This window comes from Acanthochromis polyacanthus, chromosome 4 (assembly GCF_021347895.1).
Source record: "Acanthochromis polyacanthus isolate Apoly-LR-REF ecotype Palm Island chromosome 4, KAUST_Apoly_ChrSc, whole genome shotgun sequence".
Lineage (NCBI taxonomy): Eukaryota > Metazoa > Chordata > Actinopteri > Pomacentridae > Acanthochromis > Acanthochromis polyacanthus.
In genome coordinates, this window is record NC_067116.1 from 13,217,356 (window position 1) to 13,237,421 (window position 20,066).

The 20,066-nt window shown below is 38.7% G+C and overlaps 1 protein-coding gene across 1 annotated transcript; it reads left to right on the forward strand.

Annotated features, from left to right (window-relative positions):
* The first annotated feature begins 11,769 nt into the window (after positions 1 to 11,769).
* On the forward strand, positions 11,770 to 19,843 carry rgs4 (regulator of G protein signaling 4). The gene is made up of 5 exons (XM_022197307.2): positions 11,770 to 11,953; positions 12,226 to 12,333; positions 13,926 to 13,990; positions 16,425 to 16,588; positions 18,170 to 19,843. The coding sequence occupies exons 1-5, from the start codon at positions 11,910 to 11,912 to the stop codon at positions 18,395 to 18,397; spliced, it is 609 nt and encodes a 202-aa protein (XP_022052999.2). The 5' UTR covers positions 11,770 to 11,909; the 3' UTR covers positions 18,398 to 19,843.
* Positions 19,844 to 20,066: the final 223 nt, after the last annotated feature.

Consider the following 20,066-nt stretch of genomic DNA (forward strand, 5'->3'; position numbering starts at 1 on the left):
AACATCAAAAGAGTTTGATGTCATTTTGTTATTCTTACCAAATCCGGTTGTGAAAGTACTGCATTTTTTTGTTATTTTCTTCTAATATTATGTTTTGGGAACAAAGTTGTTCCAATTGTTGGAATTTATTGATAATATTATATCCCTTGTTGATTTGTTGACTAATTGAACTGGTGCTGTCAAAAAATATTAGTTATGTTCTGTAATAGACATCAAAACAGACATAGGAAGTCATGCTGTGTCCAAACTTATGGACATGGCTGTAACTCTTCTGGGCACTTTCTTAACACACCACACTTTGTCTTCTGCCAACAAGCTACCTCAGTCTCCTTGAACATTTAAAGCCACACTGGATGATGTGGAACTGAAAGCTGACTCAGCTAGACCTCCTGAGATGCAATGATGTCTCTGAACATATTGATGTTCTCACAGAATGTATGCAGCAAAATTATTAAGAGAGTTTTCAGTACTCATGGCCACTAGTGTCTTTTAACCTGACCTTCATTTTGATCTCAGGTGTACATGTGTACAGTTTTGTGATTCCAAACAAAATCTCTCCACAGACAGGCAGACATAATAAGCACCTTCATATGTGGAGGAGCCGTGGATCAAACCACCACCCTTGTAACAAGAAAAGCACTCAGAGAGAGAAAAATGAAGAGAAAAGATGAGAAAGGGGCAGGAACCAGCGTAGATCCAATTAGAGATGTGTTGTTGAATGTTATTGGGCAACGGTGAAGGAAATAAGAGCATACTGCGTCATTGTTTCATTTCATTTCATTTATTTATTTATCAGGACAGTGTACAGTGACATTAAGCTCAAGAGCAAAGATGTTTGTTGTGTTATGATAAATAGAATGAATGTTAAGTATGCCACACAGGTTTGAAATATTTCAGCTAACAAAAGCCACTTTTAAATCAAACTAGGTTTCTAATCAATATTACATGAATCCAGCTTTGATTTTCTGCTTCCAGTGCACACAAACATTAGGAGGAAATCCTTGGAAATTTAGTTTTAATAGTTTTTTCATTTTGGCTGAACACAAACAGTATAAATGAACAGATTGTAGGTTTTGTAATTAAGGATTTGTTGATCGACTAATTCCCAGCATGCCTTTTGTTTCCAGTCTGCCGCTGTGTCAGTGCACCACAGAGGTGTCATGTTTGATTCCATCTGGCCAAGAACAGTCACTCTGTGTGCAGGTTAGACAAGTATGAACTTGGAGCATGACAAACTTTTTTCTTTTTACATGAGTAATTATATTTTGCAGGAAACCTAGTACAGAGTTACTGTTCATCACAACACACATCAACACTTTGGTCCAAAGCAACATTTAAAAATATTGTTGGATTGGCTTTGACTCTGTAGCATCGCTGTCTCCATAATCCCCAAACAGCTGCATGTCTGTGTTTAGCTGCCTATGTGCGAGGAGCACACGGAGCCATCATCACCTTGCTGCTCTGTAACCAGACCTCCGGTGCTCTAATCACATCCTGCTGTCTGGGTGTATGCAGGTTAACAACAGGAGATTACACGGCAAAATGCAAAATCAGGTCCACATTGATGGTAACCAAACAGACCTATTGTGTCTCACCGACCACCACGATGCTGAAAATCAAACTGTGATGAGAAACAAAATATGAAATCCAGATCTATTGATTTTAGTAATCTATAAGTTTGTAAATCCTAATTTATGCTTCATCACTCAGCACTTTTGCTAGTTGCATCTCTGCAACCGAGCACCTTGATGTACGCGAGCTAATAGAGATGTAATTAGACTAATTACACTGTGAATATCCAGCCCGATCTCACGAGGATTCGTGAAACTGTCACGTAAATTTTTGTTTCAGTTTCGTGCGCACCAACACGATTTCGTCATGTTTTTCGTGCCGCTCACCACGAAATGCGCACCAATGTATTTTAAACGGCGGACTTTTCGTGCCACTCAGAATGTATTTCAAACGAATGGGTATATTATATTTTTAATGTAAAACCGTGGCGAATCCAACGCTATATTTTGCATGACATCGTCCCTAACCATAACCCTAACCATAACCTAACCATAACCCTCACCATTACCCGGTGGTACACTTACCAATTTGCATAGGAATTTAAAGAATGTCCGACGGCCGCAAACGCGATCACACAAGCAGTATACGCCGATGGACAGCTTAGATCGTCATGAATCCGCCGGTATAAACCACTTTCAGATGTGATTACCACAGCGGGTTTCGTTGTGAGCAACACGAAAAACATTTCGTGGTGAGCGGCACGAAAAACATGACGAAATCGTGTTGGTGCGCACGAAACGGAAACAAAAATTTACGTGACAGTTTCACGAATCCCCGTGAGACCGGGTTGCAGCATCTTCTACCCTGCTGTTTGTGACAAGGATACTGAGACAATCTATCTACTCTCTGAAGCCCAAACCCAGACAAAAAAGTACTAAAATGACATTTTTAAAAGCCAGAAACTGAAAAATACAGAAAGTATTTTTGAATGTTGAACTTTCAGATGGTCCATGAACTAATCATCTGTGATGCGACGTTGTAATTATCCAAATCTGAGCTTAAAAATACGATATTCCATCAAAATCACTAGCTGTGGTTGTAAGACATTACATTACAGGGAAAAATGAGTCTACAGTAGAACAAAAATCTGTCAAGAGAAAAAAGAGAAATCCCCCAAACTACTTGATGTTTATAGGGTTAACTAATATTAAAATATATATATATCATTTAGAGACATCATGGAAGAAATGTTCCAAAAACGCAAAAGACCATTTGACTAAAAGTCTAGTTGGAATTACTGGATTTGCTTCAGGTTTTAGTCTGTCAGACAGCAGATAGTGTTGATGTTATGCCTATTTACTATTTCTTCAACTACAGCTACATAATTTCAGTTGGACTAGAACAGTGGAATGAATTTGCAGATATGATAAGTATAAACCATTTTTCTTATCTGAACAATAAAAAGCGTAAAAGTTATCCGAAGAAGCAACATGTTTCCCAACACTTTCCTGTGACTTTAATCTGTAGTAGATAGGGTTGTTATCCTGCATAAGATATGTTTATAAGATGGAAGATGGAAGCGCAAACTGTGTAAAAATGCTTGTCAAATGCCCAAACAACCCTTACTTCTTTTCTCTATAGCAAAAAAAATAAAAGGACAAAAAGAAGAAAAGGCCACTGCACTGTTTGAAATCATCCCTTATTTAGAGGGAACCACTGGCAGTTCTCCATGTTTTAAATGCCTACAAATGTTGGCTGCAAATCAAAAAAGGTGCATTTCTGCTTGAGCTGCTCTTAGATCATTTACCGACAAGAATCCAAGCTGCTTTTAAGCATCAGATAAAAGGGAAAATAGTGCAGGGCTGAAGATTAAGATGTGAGGTCATGTGCAAAATGGGTGCCAGGAGACAGAGGGAGAGAAAGGAGATGATGTTTATTGTGATGGTTATTCTCCAGACTTTGAACCTACATCTGTTTGCTTATCGCTAAATCTCATTTATTTATTATCTGCGAGAGAAGCTGCAGATGCTGAATCAGTTTGTCCTTTCAGGTCGAGATAAATGAGCTGATCAAAACAATCTTTCCAGCATGTTGTTTCTCAGAGGCTTCATCGTCCCTCAACACTTTACAAAGAGGAGACTAAGGGTAATATGTTAAATTACAAAGACATCATACATCTCAAGTCACCACTAATTTAAAAGGATTTATACTTTAGCTGTAGTGTAGTTTTTAATTATCTATTCAGTAATAAATTCGTATTGAAGGGAAAAACAAGCAAACAGAATGAGCTTTTAAAATCATGGTCAGGCATCTGCTTCCCTGTGGGTTATTTATTCTCCTGACAGTGTTGCTATTCATAAAGCTGCACCAGGTGCAAACTGTGAAAACTGGGAAGTGAAGACATTGCAGTTAAGTGTGCAACAACACAAATAAATCATAAACTATGGCGGTAATGTGATTTGTTATGATACTGTTTTACAGCACTTGCATCATGCAGGAGCTGAGGCCCAAATGAGCATTTCTGCCCCTGTGTTGGGACAAAACTGTTTGTTGGGGTTTGGTAAAAAATGATTCATGAGTATTTCATGAGCTGTCTACATAGTCTGACTCACCGAATAGAAACTTCAGGAAAATCCAGCCATTTCCATTCCATCTTCCTCCTCCTCTTCGGACATCATTGTAACAAAATCTTGATTGCTACAGGAAACAACAACTGAGCAGCAATCTACATGGTAAACATATCGAGTTTTGCTGAGGGTCGAGGTCGTGCAACAAAGTAGGCCTACTTGTCTTATTTTCAATGAATTTGCCATTTTAATAATGCCAGACTCCTTGCATGCAAATGTTCCACCAAAATAGTTTCCTTACATTAGGAGCTATTTTGCGGGGGCATCATGGCTACATTCTAGGTTTAGCATTCCTAGGGCCCCATTTGAATGACAATGTTTCACTTGAAAATACAAAAGTATTTTCTTTGCCTTGTTGGGTTTGCATGAAAATGGAATGAAAAAAAAAATCTGCGTTTACACTGGAATGCTGGAAAGACTGAAAAAGCTGTTGTACATGTCACAGTAGAGATGGCAATTCAGTAGAATTGGAAATTCTCCTAGTAGAGATGCCAATCGCAATCTCCCCTAGTAGAGATGCCAATCGCAATCTCCCCTAGGAGAGATGCCAATCGCAATCTCTACCAGGAGGATTGCCAATTCTACTGAATTGGTTAAGGTTAGGGTTAGGGTTAGGGTTAGCAATTGCAATCTCTTCCAGGAGGATTGCCAATTCTACTGAATTGGTTAAGGTTAGGGTTAGGGTTAGGGTTAGCAATTGCAATCTCTACTAGGAGAATTGCCAATTCTACTGAATTGCCATCTCTACTGTGACATATACATGCCAGGCTGGTAGTCGATGATACAACTTTGTAGAGGCACACCCCATGTGACCACTACCCGTTCCACCACAGACGAGGAGAAGTACAGTTGCTGGTGTAGAGGTGGGCTGATTATCTTGTGTAGATATTGAATGCATCTTCACTGATTGCAGTAATGCTGCGACAAATGCACATTTTGCTGAAGGAGATTCAATAAATTCAGCAGACTCAGCAGCACAGGCTCAACACGGTAGTCCATCATTGTTACTGTTGTCATCCAGTTCACGCATAGCAACCAGAATGAAAGTGTAATGCACATGGTCAAAGTGGAGTGTGGTGGCAGCATTCTCACTGAAAACTCTAGCTACTCGTTCACACAGCGACTGTTGCGTTGAGAAAAATTCCACTCTGGAGGCTGCATTCAAAAGTTTAAAATGCTGTCTAAAATGTTGTTTCTGTGTGAGTGGAAGGCCGCAACGCAAAACACAACCTTTGCGTTCCATCCTAAAACCGTTGTCGTATTAACTGGTACTAAAATTTCTGTGGTGGGTTTCAAGACATACAAAAACGATGTCAAGTAAAGTCAAGTGTTTTTTTCCCTCTACAGGAAAATGACAATGAGGTGCAGTCAGACCATTCTCCAGCACTGACACAGCACTATCAAGACAGGGATAGGAAAAGTCGTTACAAGCAATACCACCTAAATCAAGACCAAATCAGGGCCAAGACAATAATGTACTAAGAAAAGACCTAAATTTTGAGAGGTTGAGACTGACACATAACCAAGACCAGACTAGTGTGAATCTCACCCATGATGCATGTACAATACAATGTAGAACATGTAAGTCATTGCATCGCACCAGTAAATTAGCACCCTGAAACATGCAGTTCTTAAGTAGCTAAAAGTTCCATGTGGTGCTAATCGCCTCAACCAGTATTGCATTGCAGAGTTCATGTACTGTTGTGTTTCTTGAATTGATTCTTGAAACACAGCGTGACAGATGAATGCTCAACATTGTACTATTTGAGATAAGCTTTAAATCAATAAATCCTTCCATTATCTGTACCCTGCTTTATCTTCTGTATGGTCGTGGGGGGAGCCTGTCTCAACTAATTTAAGGTGAAAGCACGGACAGATCACCACCCTATCACATGGCTACATAGAGACAGACAGCCAAAAATCACGTTTAACCTCAGCGTTGTCTTTGGACTGTGGGAGGAAGCTGGAGCACCACTGTACCACTAAGTTTTAAATCTAAGGGCAGTAATGATGTTTAAAAGTAAATGAGAAAATGTGCGGACAATGTAGTAACATTTCTGCAGTCTTAACAGATCTTGAAATAGACTCCTGAGTACTCTCTCTAAGACTGAGTCAACCAGTCTAGAGACCAAGAGTGATCTTGAGTTTTACACCACTAGAACAGAAACTGCTGCTGACAGACCAGAAAGTTTTCAGTTTTAATGACATACAATCTCAGGCATATTATTACTCTTTAAGTCAGCGATATGTGAGCTATCCAAAGGTGTCTAGTGCTGATGCATACCTTTTAATTAAAACAGAACTAATTAAAGGTTTTTGTTACTTCCTTTTATTAAAAATATGCTTTGTTTATTTCATAGTAGCATTGATATTATACTTTCAAAACCTGCTTTCACAATTTTTTTTTGTGACAGTTGACCTGTGTTTGTGTTGTGAATGATCACTTCTGACCATAGAAACACTAGCTGTTCAGGAGCTTTTAACCACACGGTCCTCATTAGTGGATGGAGTTGACTCATTTGTCCCGGTGATAGCTCAGCTGATGTGAGCAGACTTAGGTGACTTTATAAAAACTGAGCAAACTCCTTCCACTAATGCAGACAGCTACAAGCACTGAAAATAAGGTGTAAGTAAGTGTTTTCCATCTGTTTTTTTTATTTATTTTTGCCTCAATTGGTTTCTCTGTTGTTTCAAAATTTGATGTGGTAAAACTAGTCCATAATGTGTGATAAGATGCAACATCAAACAACCAGGGAACAAGCACACGCTGCTTTGAAATCACTCTGGGTACAGAAATTTCAAGTTAGTTTATTTTTTGCAGTCTGATTGCTACTGTGTGGGTTTATAATTCATGTAATTACAGCTCACATCCAGCTTTCATGGTTTTATCCACTGATTGATATGCAGTGCTTCCAAACTAATTTTAGATTGATTTAAGAAATAATCTTTTTCAGTTCATCCCTAAATGTGTGGATCTCTGCACTTTTGACCTCTATCATCCATCTGGCCACTTTAGGTGATGGATGCAGGTGGTGACTAGAAAAACTATTACCATGACAATAACCACTTGACTGCATCCTCAAAAATCATATTGAACTGGTCGACCTATTTCTGCAGTCATGGTTATAAAGGACTCTTGAGTTAAAGCTGTCGGGGTCAGATCTGGATAAGACTGTGATGTTTAGATGCAGAGTTGGAGGTGATTCTGCCAGAAGACGCATCAGCACCATAGATCCACAAAGTCCAGCCATCCGGAGATTTAGATTATCTCTAACTGCTTCTTGTCAGCATATACAAAAGGTCAGTTTTACATAAGCTGCTGTGATGCATTCTATTGATTTACTGCTTGTTTGACCTAGATAATTACCTGATTGGAGCTGCCACTATAGCTTTAACATAAGACATTTCTAAAATAGGAACATGACATTGTTTTCATCTTCAGGCTGTTAAAATGGTAACATTCTGTCATTCAGACTTTGATCATTTAACTGCTTCAGATGTAATCCCACACATAAATGGAGACAGCCATGGTAAAAGTAAACACTACATTAAGTGGCAAATCCATTAATGTGAGTGCATGGGTTTGAGACTTGGCTGACTTAGTAAGACTGTTTTTACTTTTACATTAAAGTGAATATAACACAAATGAAATGACAGAAAAAGTGTGAAACAAACAAAAAAGTTTCATTTTTAAGATTTCTGAAAGTAGCCAATGGATGGCTTGATCACAGTCTGTTAGTAATATCTTAACAAGCTCCATCACCTGCTATGCTTTCAAATTAAAGGATCCCAGAGGAAAATCTTGATCTTCTATTGTTTGCAATCTCATTCATCTTATCTGATATGTTTCCCATATTTTATGTATGTATGTATGTGTATGTATGTATGTATGTGTACATACACACATTCACACACTCATGCACGCATGCATGCAAGCACGCGTGCATCCACATATTTCCACACACACTACCAGTCAAAAGTTTTAAAATGCCCAATTTTTCCTTTTTTTTTTTAACTGAAATTCAAGTAGTTCAAGTCCAATGTATAGCTTGAAATGGTAAGTGGTGAACTGCCAGAGGTTCTAAAAAAGGTAAGGTTACTCAAAACTGAAAAATAATGTACTTTTCAGAATGATACAAAAAGACATTTTTCAACAAACAAGAAATGGATTAACAACTTTAATCTGTTCTGCCGCAATAGAGGTTGGTCAATGCTTGAAAGTTGGTGCTGCCAAATTCTACAGGTGTCCCAACTTTTCTTGATTACTTACAACCCTCTCTGTCTGCATAAAAGTAGGGTCATCATGCCACCACACCCTCCAGAGCACTATTTGAACAGTATTGTACTGTAGAAGGTACTGTGTTGCTATAAAAATGGTGAGGAAAAGCTAATTAACAATAGAAGAGAGACAGACCATCATAACACTTAAAAATGTTAGTCTTACCTACAGAGAAATTGTGAAGAAATTCAAGGTGTCAGTGACTACAGTTTTCTTCCCCATCAAAAGGCACTCAGAAGCTCTGAAAGGATGAGGTCTGGAAGACCCAAAGGCACAACAGAATCAGAAGACAACTTTCTGACAGTCAACGGCTTGGTGATAGGTGGCTCACAGGACACCAGCTTCAAGCACAGCTTAATAGTGATGGCAGTAAGAAGTCTCACTTTCAACTGTGGAGAGAAGACTTGGAGTTGCAGGTTTGACAGGTTGAATTGCTGCACAGAAGCCATTGCTAAGACATCAGAATAAGAAAAAGAGGCTTGTCTGGGCCATGAAACACTGCCAATGGAGTACTGAAGACTGGAAGAAGATATTATGGACTCGTGTATCAAAATTTTAAATCTTTGGTTCATTACATAGGATTTTTGTATGCCTTCGAGTAGGAGAAAGGATGGTTCCTCAGTGTGTGACATCAACTGTCAAGCATGGAGGAGGCAGCGTGATGGTCTGGGGCTGTTTTGCTGGATCCAGGGTTGGTGACTTGAACAGAGTGAGCACTACCGAGAACCAAAACAGCTACCACAGCATTCTGCAGCTCCATGCAGTACCCTCTGGTATGTTCCTGCTTGGTCAGGGGTTCATCCAACAGCAAGATAATGACCCAAAACATACCGTAAGCCCAAGCTACGTCAGATCTACCTTAGTAAAAAAGAACAAAATGGTAAGATGTTAAGAGCCTGTCCTCAAACAAAAAACGACCACATCGGTCGTCTGTACATGCCCGTATTACGACCGAGTGTTACGTTTTGACTATGCGACCTCTAGCGGTTGAGTAAATATCAACACTGCGGTGTCGCAGGTGAAACGTCACCATGAACAAACTTTTATCTAACACTATCCCTATCCCTAACCCTAACTCTAAACCCGTGCTGGGAAAGTGAGGGAAAAGCTGTTTCTCAAATTAAATCCTGTAATGCGTTCCTTTTCCCCGTAGGGGCGCTAACGTAAATATGCCCTCATGGGTCGTATTCCAGTGCACGTTACATACGACCTCTGTGGTCGTATGAATTGGAGGACTTGTTGGATTTATAACATGGAGTGACCAGCACAGTCTCCAGACTTAAACCTCATGGAGCTGGTTTGGGATGAACTTGACAGAAGAATGAAACCAAAGCAACCTACATGTGCCACACATTTATAGGAACTTCAGCATCAGAGTTGGGAAGAACTGTCTGAGGAATATTTGATTTCCATTGTGGAAAAAATGTCAGGAGTGTGTTCAGCTGTTATATCTGCCAAAGGTGGCAACTTTGAGGAGTGAAAAAGTATAGAATACATTTTGCAGAAAATGTAAGAAACATAAATAATAAACAAGATTGAAACCCAGGCAAGCTTTAAATAAGAATCACAGTTTTGTCTCCGCAGCTATAGAAGACAAAGCTATGAGTTGTTAGATTTTCCTCTGGGTTGTGCCTTTTCAAAAATGTACTGGTAGAATATCTTGCTTTCTTAATGTTTTTGTGACCATCAGGTGTGTTATGGAGTGTTGTTCTAAGGCTTGTCACCCTGTTCAACTTCTGCAGCAGCCCAAATTATGGCAAGAACCCCTAAACAATGTAAACAGAAACAACTGTCCATTATTATTTAAAGACATATGGGTCAGTTAGTGTAGAAAATTTCAAGAACTTTGAAAATGTATTGAAATGACAATAAAACTATCTCTCATTGCATCAGTAGAAGAGGAAGCATTCTGCTGCCTACAAGAAATTCATTCAAGTCTCCAGTCTCTGAAACACAACAATTAATGGCACCCATATATATATCTGTGCTTCCTGGAGTTCGAGCAGCAGAATACATCTCAGCATCACAGGAGGAAAACGTATGAATTAATGATTGAAGTGCGGCAAAGAAACCACTGCTGAGGAGACAGAGGAAAAAGAAGAGAACGGTTGGCACCAAGAAACACAAGCAATAGACATTAGACCAGTGGAAGTGTGGATTTGATGAGTTCACATGAGGCCAACAGACAGCTATTTCATTAACATTTTAATCTGTAGATTAATCTATTGTATCATTTTGTCAATATCAGATAAATAAAACAGTGTTGATTTTTTTGTTCCACAGTACTATCATTATATCGTACATGGTCTTTACAATCACTTCCTCAGGTTGAATTGGGGCATACAGTTTTTTGATCAGAGTGTGCTGATGGACTGTTGTCTGCCTTTACAGTGAACAGATAAAATAATGGAACTACTTAGAGCTGTAAAACATTACAAGAGCCTGTGGATTTGTTGAGGTGGGGAAAAACAAGTATAAATTTCACTGAAACATGTAAGTTTTGTGAGTTTGCATGTTCTCCCTGTGCATGCGTGGGTTTTCTCCTGTTTCTTCAGCTTCCTCCCACAGTCTAAAAACATGCTGGGGTTAATTGGTGATTCTAAATTGTCCATAGGAGTGAATGTGAGTGTTATTGTTTGGCTCTGTATGTAACCCTGTGATAGACTGGTGCTCTGTCCAGGGTGTCTCTGCCTTCACCCTCAGTCAGCTAGGATAGTCTCCAGCTCCCTGCGACCCTACTGATCATTTACTTTTTGGAAGTTTACCTGGCCTCATCATTTAAAAGTAAGATTTTAATTTGTACACAGATATTTTATAGTTTGTCTTTTTAATGCAGAACAGAAAGGCAAAAAAGAGACAAAATCCAATGACACTTATTGTATGCAGTATTCCTATGACACTGTAGCACAGGGAAGGTGTTATTGAAGTGAACAGCTCTCACGTGCTAGACTGTAAACTCTTACTGCTGCAAACTGAACTGAAAAGGGTCCACGAGTAAAAACAAATGACAGCACTTCCCCACAAATGCCTCAGTGAACGTAATGGAAGTCATATACTTGTGACAGTGTCCATGCCTGGATTATATTTATGCTCAGTATGATAAAGATGTCTGGTCTTTTTCCACAGGGGGATGACTTCACTAGTTCCTCAAATGCCTGAAACAAGTCACTCAATGGAAAACACCTTTTTGTTTTGGTTACATTCGATCCCATCTGCTGTAAATTTCCCCCATTTATTCTCTCTCTCTCTCTCTCTCTCTCTCTCTCTCTCTCTCTCTCTCTCTCTCTCTCTCTCTCTCTCTGTCTGGTGTGATTGGCCAGTTTTCAGTGCATTTCGGAGGTATAAAGCCACTGCTGGGGGCGGAGAGAAGTGCAGCCTGCTGTCTAATACAGAAGGACGCTGCTTTAAAAAATCTGTTCACAAGTGCACTGTTGTGTCTTTGTCATCATTTACAACAACAGTACTGACTTTGGATCTTCAATAAACTCATCATGTGTAAAGGACTTGCAACTCTTCCTGCAACATGCTTGAAAAGGTAAGCCCAATGTAGTTTGAACAAGTCGCTGCAGGTGTTTTTATATTCCTGCAAAAATAACCATATTAAAAAGAAGTCTGTGAAAAAGATCTGTGTACATGTAAAATTTTTTAAAGTGCAACTTTTTATTGCAAAGAACAGAAACCAGTTGGTAATCTGCTAAGCACTTGTTTACATAAATCATCATGCAAGCAAGCCTCTGTGTAGATATTATTGATGCAAACAACCTGAAATGCTTTTCACTCACTGTTCTCTCATCTGCTTCTCCACAGTGCCAAAGACATCAAGCACAAAATCAGCTTCTTGCTCCAGAAGCCTGAACCCCAAGCAGCCGATCAGAAGCAGCTGAAAGAGAAAACTACCACTGCTGCTGCAAAGAGGTCAGAGGAAATGTTGGTTCAGTTTATGCACAGTTTCAAATAGTACGTTTATTCTCCAAATACCAAATAAAGCCTTTTTCCACTGAGAATATCTAACCACATTCACAAAGTTTATGATTAAAGCTTCAGACGTTCTATTCATGAATCCTGCATTAAAAGGAATTTATTCATTTTATTTAAATCTGGAAGAAGCACACTGACAGTTCTTGACGAAGGGGTTTGTGTTAGCTGCCTCTAGACAGGATGCATTTCTGCAGGGAAATTTTCATTGACTGCTACTACTTTTATTAAGTCTAATCCAATTTTTCTTCCTTAATAACTTAAATAAATTTAACCCCGGTGACCCAGCATTTGAATCTAAAGGTATGACAAGCTTAGTTGTCTCCTCTGTTAAAACAATCAAAGAATTTGTTTGGTGCAGAGTACAAAACGTAGACCTCCTGTATTGATGTGTCCCTGAATGAATCATTCGAACTTAAGATTTCTTTCAGTTGACAAAGGTTTGAATGGAAAGACTTGATGAGAAAACAGATGAATGGGTTGACGTATTAAGTGACCTTGCTTTGATGCAGTTAATTAAAAAGCTGAAAAGATACTTGATAGGAACTTGAAAAGATTTCCTGCTTGACTTTTTGAACATACTAGTTAAGTGTCATCTGCAATATTTTCTTAAAAAACAGTCCCTGTCTTCTTGGATGAGTGTAATTATGTTATAATTAACACGTTCAGGTGTTGGCATGTGTAGACAAAAATGATTACGTCTGTGTGACTGATTGACAAATAATTAGTGTTTCTGCTCTAGTATACATTTTGAAATTGAACTGCCTTGCTGAAAAGCCCATCATGTCTTGTTCTGGGCTTATTTTGATACTGATCTGTCTGCAGGTTGTGTTCCCACAGGAAGCCCATTATTGTTGTTTCTCAGAAGGTTAGGAGTAGCGGCATTTACTCCGACCTTTCCATTTTTGTAACGTGTAACCCATACACACACAAATAATCAATATTCAGTTTTTCTGCTAGAATTGTACAGCAACTACTTCATGCACAACACGTAGAGCCTTTCTGTTCTGTGATGAGAAGCGTTCACATGATCTACAGTTTATGTTTATAGATTACTCTTCTCTCACTGGGAAGACATATTGATTTTTCTCATTATTGCTGCTGTTTCTGAGGTAATTGAATCTTTAAAAAGGCATTATTGCACTAAAGGTTTCAATTTGTAAATGTCACATGATCATTATTGATCACTGAATTGGTGCAACTGGATGAGCTGTTGTAATTCAGAATCAAAGCCTTATAAAGCTATTGTATTTTTACTTTCTAAATACAGTTATTAAGTGGGAGGGCGTTTAGTCAACTGGCTGTTTTTTCTGCCTCAGTGAGAGGAGAAGCCACGACAGTTACCTTAATACGCCTTATTTTTTTCACACAGTGGAGATGTTTTATACAAATTTGGGAGTGCACACTGTGTATGGTGAACACAAGCAAATAATAAAACATATCTGCATTGCAAAGACATATACGTGTTTTTAATTGCTTACAGGAGAATCTGTGCAGCCTCTTTCGTTAAGCATTATTTATGTGTGTTTTAGGGAGCCTAATGCAGCTGAGGTGGAGAAATGGAAGGAGTCTTTCAGCCACGTCATGAGCAGTGACAGTAAGTGTAACATTGTCAATTTACAGCTAAAAAATTAAAGTCGAATGGGAACAAGGCAATGATTGTTCAATCCCAAAGCAAGCCCAGAGGACGTTGTTTGATCCTAATAATGCTGCCAGTTACTGTAAGGCAGATGCTAGATTAATTAGTTCTCAGCAGACTGTCTCTCAGGGTTTATAGAATGACCCTTAAAGTACACATAATAGTGAAACCATGGGAATACCATTAGACTAGGTCATGGCTTTTGCATTCTTTACTAATGGTTGCCAGTAAGGTTTTGACCGTCCCAACTGTGGCCCTTAACTTCATGTTGCACAGTTGAAAGCCACAAAATTGGAAAAAAAATACTCACAGTACAGCATATGGTTGGGTGTCTGTTAAATGCGAATAAAGTAGAATCACCCAGCTCACACGCTCTGACACATTAACACTGTGATCATGACGTGAAAGGGAAGTAAAGAAGGCCGGGCTCGGATACAGAAGTATGCAAATAGAGTGCACACACACAGGCACTTGTAGATGCATTCTCATACTCTGGTTTTCGACTACGTGTCACAAGGCAGTACTGAATGGCCTCTCAGGGCGCACTGACCAGTACCAAGTATACATATGTCTGTGTGTGTGTGTGTGTGTGTGTGTGTGTGTGTGTGTGTGTGTGTGTGTGTGTGTGTGTGTGTTTGTGTTCGTGTATAAGCCCTCTGAGAATCATACTGTTTGTGAGTAGAAAATGGGAGCGATGGCCTTGAGGGAAATCAGCTGAGTTCTGCTCTGTTCCATGACCTCATCCACTGACCTCCAACATTGTCTTCCTTCGGTCTTCCTGAATACATCTGTCTACTCTCATTGGTTCAGGCTTCTTCTGTTTATCATATCATGACCTCTGCGATATTCTGAATCTGTACTCTAAGCCAAGTAAGATTTTGCAGCAGTGCTGCTACTTCTGTCATATTTTCCAGTAATGTGACGTCTATGAAAGCTTAGATCTGTTTGTACCGTGCTCTTCTATTAGCTGGTTTCATTATTGCAACATTCAAGACAGGATGCACTTATCACATAAATTGTGTGTTAAAGTTGCTGTAAAGCTGAATCTTTCTAAATCTTGCCCATGGACATGCTACCTAAAATGTAGCTTCATGTGCCGTTTCTAATGCCATCTTGTAATTATTCATTATTTATAGACATGAACACGTCCATTCTTCATTTTTGATAGTTTTCTGACACCTGATGAGCAGTAAGGAACTGATTCAAACACTTATCTGGTTTTCCTAAAACAGAGTTAGCAGCATTTTGGCTAGCCTTGGGCAGGTGTTGAGTCTGCTGCATTATTCATCACAAATCTGGCAGCCAAGAATGCCAGGTCATTTAGATTCCCTGGGGCATGTGGCAGGATCTTTATGCAGATATATTACTCCATTTATTTATTTTTTGAATGAAGCTTCAATAAAGATTAGCATACACAATGTGAGTTATCACATACAGAAATGAGTACACTTCTGCTGTATGATTTGAACTTGAATCACCTTTCAGTAACAGTTTTATTTCTAAGCTGACAAATAGAATATGTCACACACAAGTTAGAAAACCTGTACTCACCTAAACAGTACACCTGTGGTTTCAGCTCAGCCTAACGCCATAATTATGGTTATAAACTGAATTGTGAACACCAGAGTTTTATCAGTTTTGAACCTATATGCTGTGTATATCTTAATGTTTGCATCATGGCTCCACATCGGGAAAAAAAAAAAAATCTGATGGCGAGACTTCACAAAAATGGACAAGATGGAACAAGTTTGGTGACCAACTAAAAAGCAGTTGAAATACAGTTGCAGCAGATTGGAGCTTCAGTGACTGTGCTCCTCATTCACTGGCAGTGTGCGATTCAAGCAGTCTAGCTCTGAGAAAGAGATGGGAAAGTCCTTCAGATTTGGTACTGGGGTTATAAATGTAAATCAGAGTTTCTGTAACTCAGACAGTGTGAAGGACGTTGCATGATGTCAACCTGTCTGGACAGAGTACAAACAACCGTTGCTTGGTCTCCAGCACAAAACTGTGGGATGAAACTTTCCTAAAAAACTGAAAAGGAGCTTGATGAATATTGGGATCACATTCTTGGATCAGATGAGACCAAGACAAACTGGTTTATCTCAAATGGGGTCCAATATATTTGGTGTGAACCACAATAAACCTGACAGTGAAGCACGAAGATGGACCTTATTTATTAATATAGCAAATATGTTGGTTTAGAATTTTACAGACAGAGGAAATACGGTTCAACTTAGAAGCAATACAATTACTGAGTTGGTGCAATTTAGAAACATTTGATATTGAAGTGATATTGCACTTATTGTAAACTGCACATGCCTATAGCTGCAGTCATGGGTCTGTAGAATATGTTGGATATTAAAAAGAAATATGCTCTCTCTTTCTCTATTAGCTGGTCGCACTGTCTTCACCAGCTTCTTGAGGTCTGAGTTCAGTGAGGAAAACATGGATTTCTGGGTCGCTTGTGAAGACTACAAGAAGACTACACTCTCCAAGTTGGCAACCACAGCCAAGCAGATCTACCAGCAATATGTTGAGGCAGATGCTCCCAATGAGGTAATGGCGTCAATGCCATAATACTAGTGATATAATCTGTGTGTGTGTGAGCATGAAGAAAATGGAACAATAGCAAGTAAGAAATAGTTATTGGACAGTTTTATATGCAAAGTCAAAGTGTAAAATGTGGAAAACACAACAAGCCAAAAATGACTCAAGAACGGCAAAAAAAGAGGCTGAGAAAAGGAAGGAAAAGGAGCAACTGCCGACATGTTTGGGAGCCACAAACACACTTAAGTTTCATTAATGCAGCTGCACATTCCCCTCCAGTGAAGTAAACACTTAAAGTTAACTGTGATTACATAGCTAGGAATATACATATGAATAACACTGCTAATGACCATTCAGTCATGGTGCTGATCAAAGAGAATACTGTAATGGTTCTAATCCAGGGAAGTTGGATGGTTGGAACTGATGAAGAAAATCTGGGACATTACTCATTTCAGTCCTTTTAGGTTCACCTTTGATCCCTTTTTGAAACAAAGAAAACAGAAACTTGCCAATAGCTGTCAGGATTTTCATTTTATTGTCTTCCTTTTTCACTTTCTCTAATGTGTTTTCTTGAACTGGAAAACAAATATATTGCCTTTTTAAGGAAAAACTTTTGCATTCACCCCTTCTGATGGTCTTTTTTCGTGTACAAATGAGTGACAAATGAATGGAAAAGCCTAAATAAATAAGTGGAGAAACACAACTAATGCAGAGGAAACATCTAAGCGACTTTGAAAGATGGTTCAGTGTTGGGGCACAAATGGCAGAAGTTTCAGTTACAAAGATTGTTCAGCTGGCTTGTGTTTCAATAGACTGTCTACAAGAAGAGTTCACTGAGCAGTCACAGGAAGGAACATTATAGTAGAATTACAGTGCATCAACCCTCAAAAGATGAATGCATATGTGAGATTCCAGTGGTGCAAACACCATAGGCAATGGTGCAGATAGACGTGAAAAAATTGATATGGTGAAATGAGTCACCTTTCAGCAAGAGAGCAGCACAGTCCTACACTACCGTTCAAACATTTGGGGTCACCCAGACAGTTTAATATTTTCCATGAAAATTCATACTTTTATTCATGTGCTAACATAACTGTACAAGGGCTTTCTAATCATCAGTGAGCCTTTCAACACCATTAGCTAACACAATGTAGCATTAGAACACAGGAGTGGTGGTTGCTGGAAATGTTCCTCTGTACCCCTGTGTAGATATTCCATTAGAAATCAGCCGTTTCCAGCTAGAATAGTCATTTACCACATTCACAATGTCTGGACTGTAGTTCTGATTAATTTAATGTTATCTTCATTGAAAAAATCATGCTTTTCTTTCGAAAACAAGAACATTTCTAAGTGACTTTTGAACGGTAGTGTAAATGTTCTACTCCTGCTGTGAGGGAATCTGGTGGCTCTGTTATACCGTTTTGCTGGCATGGTTTAAGACAACTTATTATATCTTATTATGACAACTTATCTTGGTTTTTCCTTTAATTTGTCAGCTATCTGTATGTCAAGTTACAAGTTCATTCAGTTGAAATGCCGTGAAATTTTGTACCTTAAACCCTTCTTTCACCGCACTCTTTGTCATTTCAGGTAAACTTAGATGCAGTGACGAAAGAACAGACGAGGCTGAATGTCGAGAATGCCTGCCCATCTTGCTTTGAAGAGGCTCAGAAGATGATCTACACTTTGATGGAGAAAGACTCCTACAAGCGCTTTCTCAAATCTAAACTGATCCAGGATCTGTGTCAGAAAGAGATATCCACTGTTAAGGAGAAGAACGAGAAGAAAAACAAGGAGGCATTAGCAGGTGGTGCCTAAGCAGGAAGGAAGAAGGCCAGACTTAAAGCAGGTGCCAGACTGTAAATCTGGGAGAAGGCTGATATTGGGAAAGTTAGTAAGGCTGCTCTGTCCAATGTTCAGAAAAACAGTGATTGTGAAAGTGACTTAAAAGATTTATTTCTTTTTGATACTTCCTGCTGTTATTGGGCACCAGTGAAGAATTGTGAGTACGTCCAAGAAAGATGTTAACATTTACCATCTCTGCACTCACCATCAGCTGTCATGTGTCTTTCCAGATTACACAGGTTGATATAGACTGGTTGAATGTTAAACATGTAAATATACAACACAAATACAAACATGTAAATAAATGTTAGTATTGTGAAGTTTAGCTTTTGCTCCTGGTTTGACTGCAAAACATATTTTTTTAGGTTTCACTGACAGCTATAACAGAAACAATCTAAAGCTACCTCCACCCAGTAAGCACACACCTTCACTGCTGCCACATTATGTCAGAGGAAGATAACAGAGTATTTGTTTTGAGTAATAACTATGGTGAGTACCTGTATTCCCAAACTAGTAAGTCCAGAAAGAATGACTCAACTTCTAAGTAAATGAGGATAATACTGGAACTAAATTCATATGCTGAGTAAAGATGAAAGTGGACTGCATTTAATTAAATGATGTATGCATTTGAAAGTAGATTTTTGTATATTCTAAAATATTTAAAATATACTTACTCCAGTACTGCTCATGAGAGTATTAACCATCATATATGTATCCACTTTGCAGTTAGTTTAGGTTGTCCCTCTATGGCCTCCTTTCTCAATGCATTTTAAATTTATTTAGCCATTGGCTTTACAACAGTTATTTTTCCATCTCCTACTCCCTGCCTGTTGTTGATCACGTGTGACAGTGAATGGATAATATTGATTTTCACCACTTAAACTAAGTAATTTTAAGACTTTATCATGTGCAGCTCATATCATAAGATGTGATACAAGTTGTCCAAAGTCAGCTGATATCATAGCAACCACCTTTGCAGTAGAAATAAGTAAAAATGATCTCTGCACGGTGAAAAGATTGGCTTCGTCTACTTCTTGTATAAATTCTAAGCATGCTTTTATCTCAGTGTTAGTACCAGTAGAAGTGTTTTTCTGTTGCATGTCTAACAGTTACCTAACAGCAGGAGAAAAGTTGAAATTGTGACTTTTTGATACATTTTTAAATGTTATATTGTAAGTCATGCTTTTATGCTGAGATGTTTATCAATGGAATTTGTGTAGGGTACTTAATAATGTGTTAACTTTCATTGGAAACATTTTGGTGACAATCCTTATGACAGTGTTTTATTAAAATGTATACTGTGATGGATCAAAAGCTGCGTACTGTGTGTAGATATTTATTAAACAATGTCCATGTCCTATTTATGTCATAACTGTAATGATTCTCACAAATAAAATGATGTGCTGGATAATGACAACATGTGGTGTGTATGCTTAGTCTTGTTTTAGTTTGATGGCTCCACCAGAGGATAAGTCACTGGTGTTATACAGCATGTACATATGTCTGTCTTTAAAACAAATTTACCATTTCATCTAGTAAAGTCATTGCACTCTACAATGCCTCAATATCTCAGTAGGTTCAGCAGAGCACTATGTTCTGTCTTCCTAGAACCACCTCCCTCAGGATCTGTCTAATATGCTCA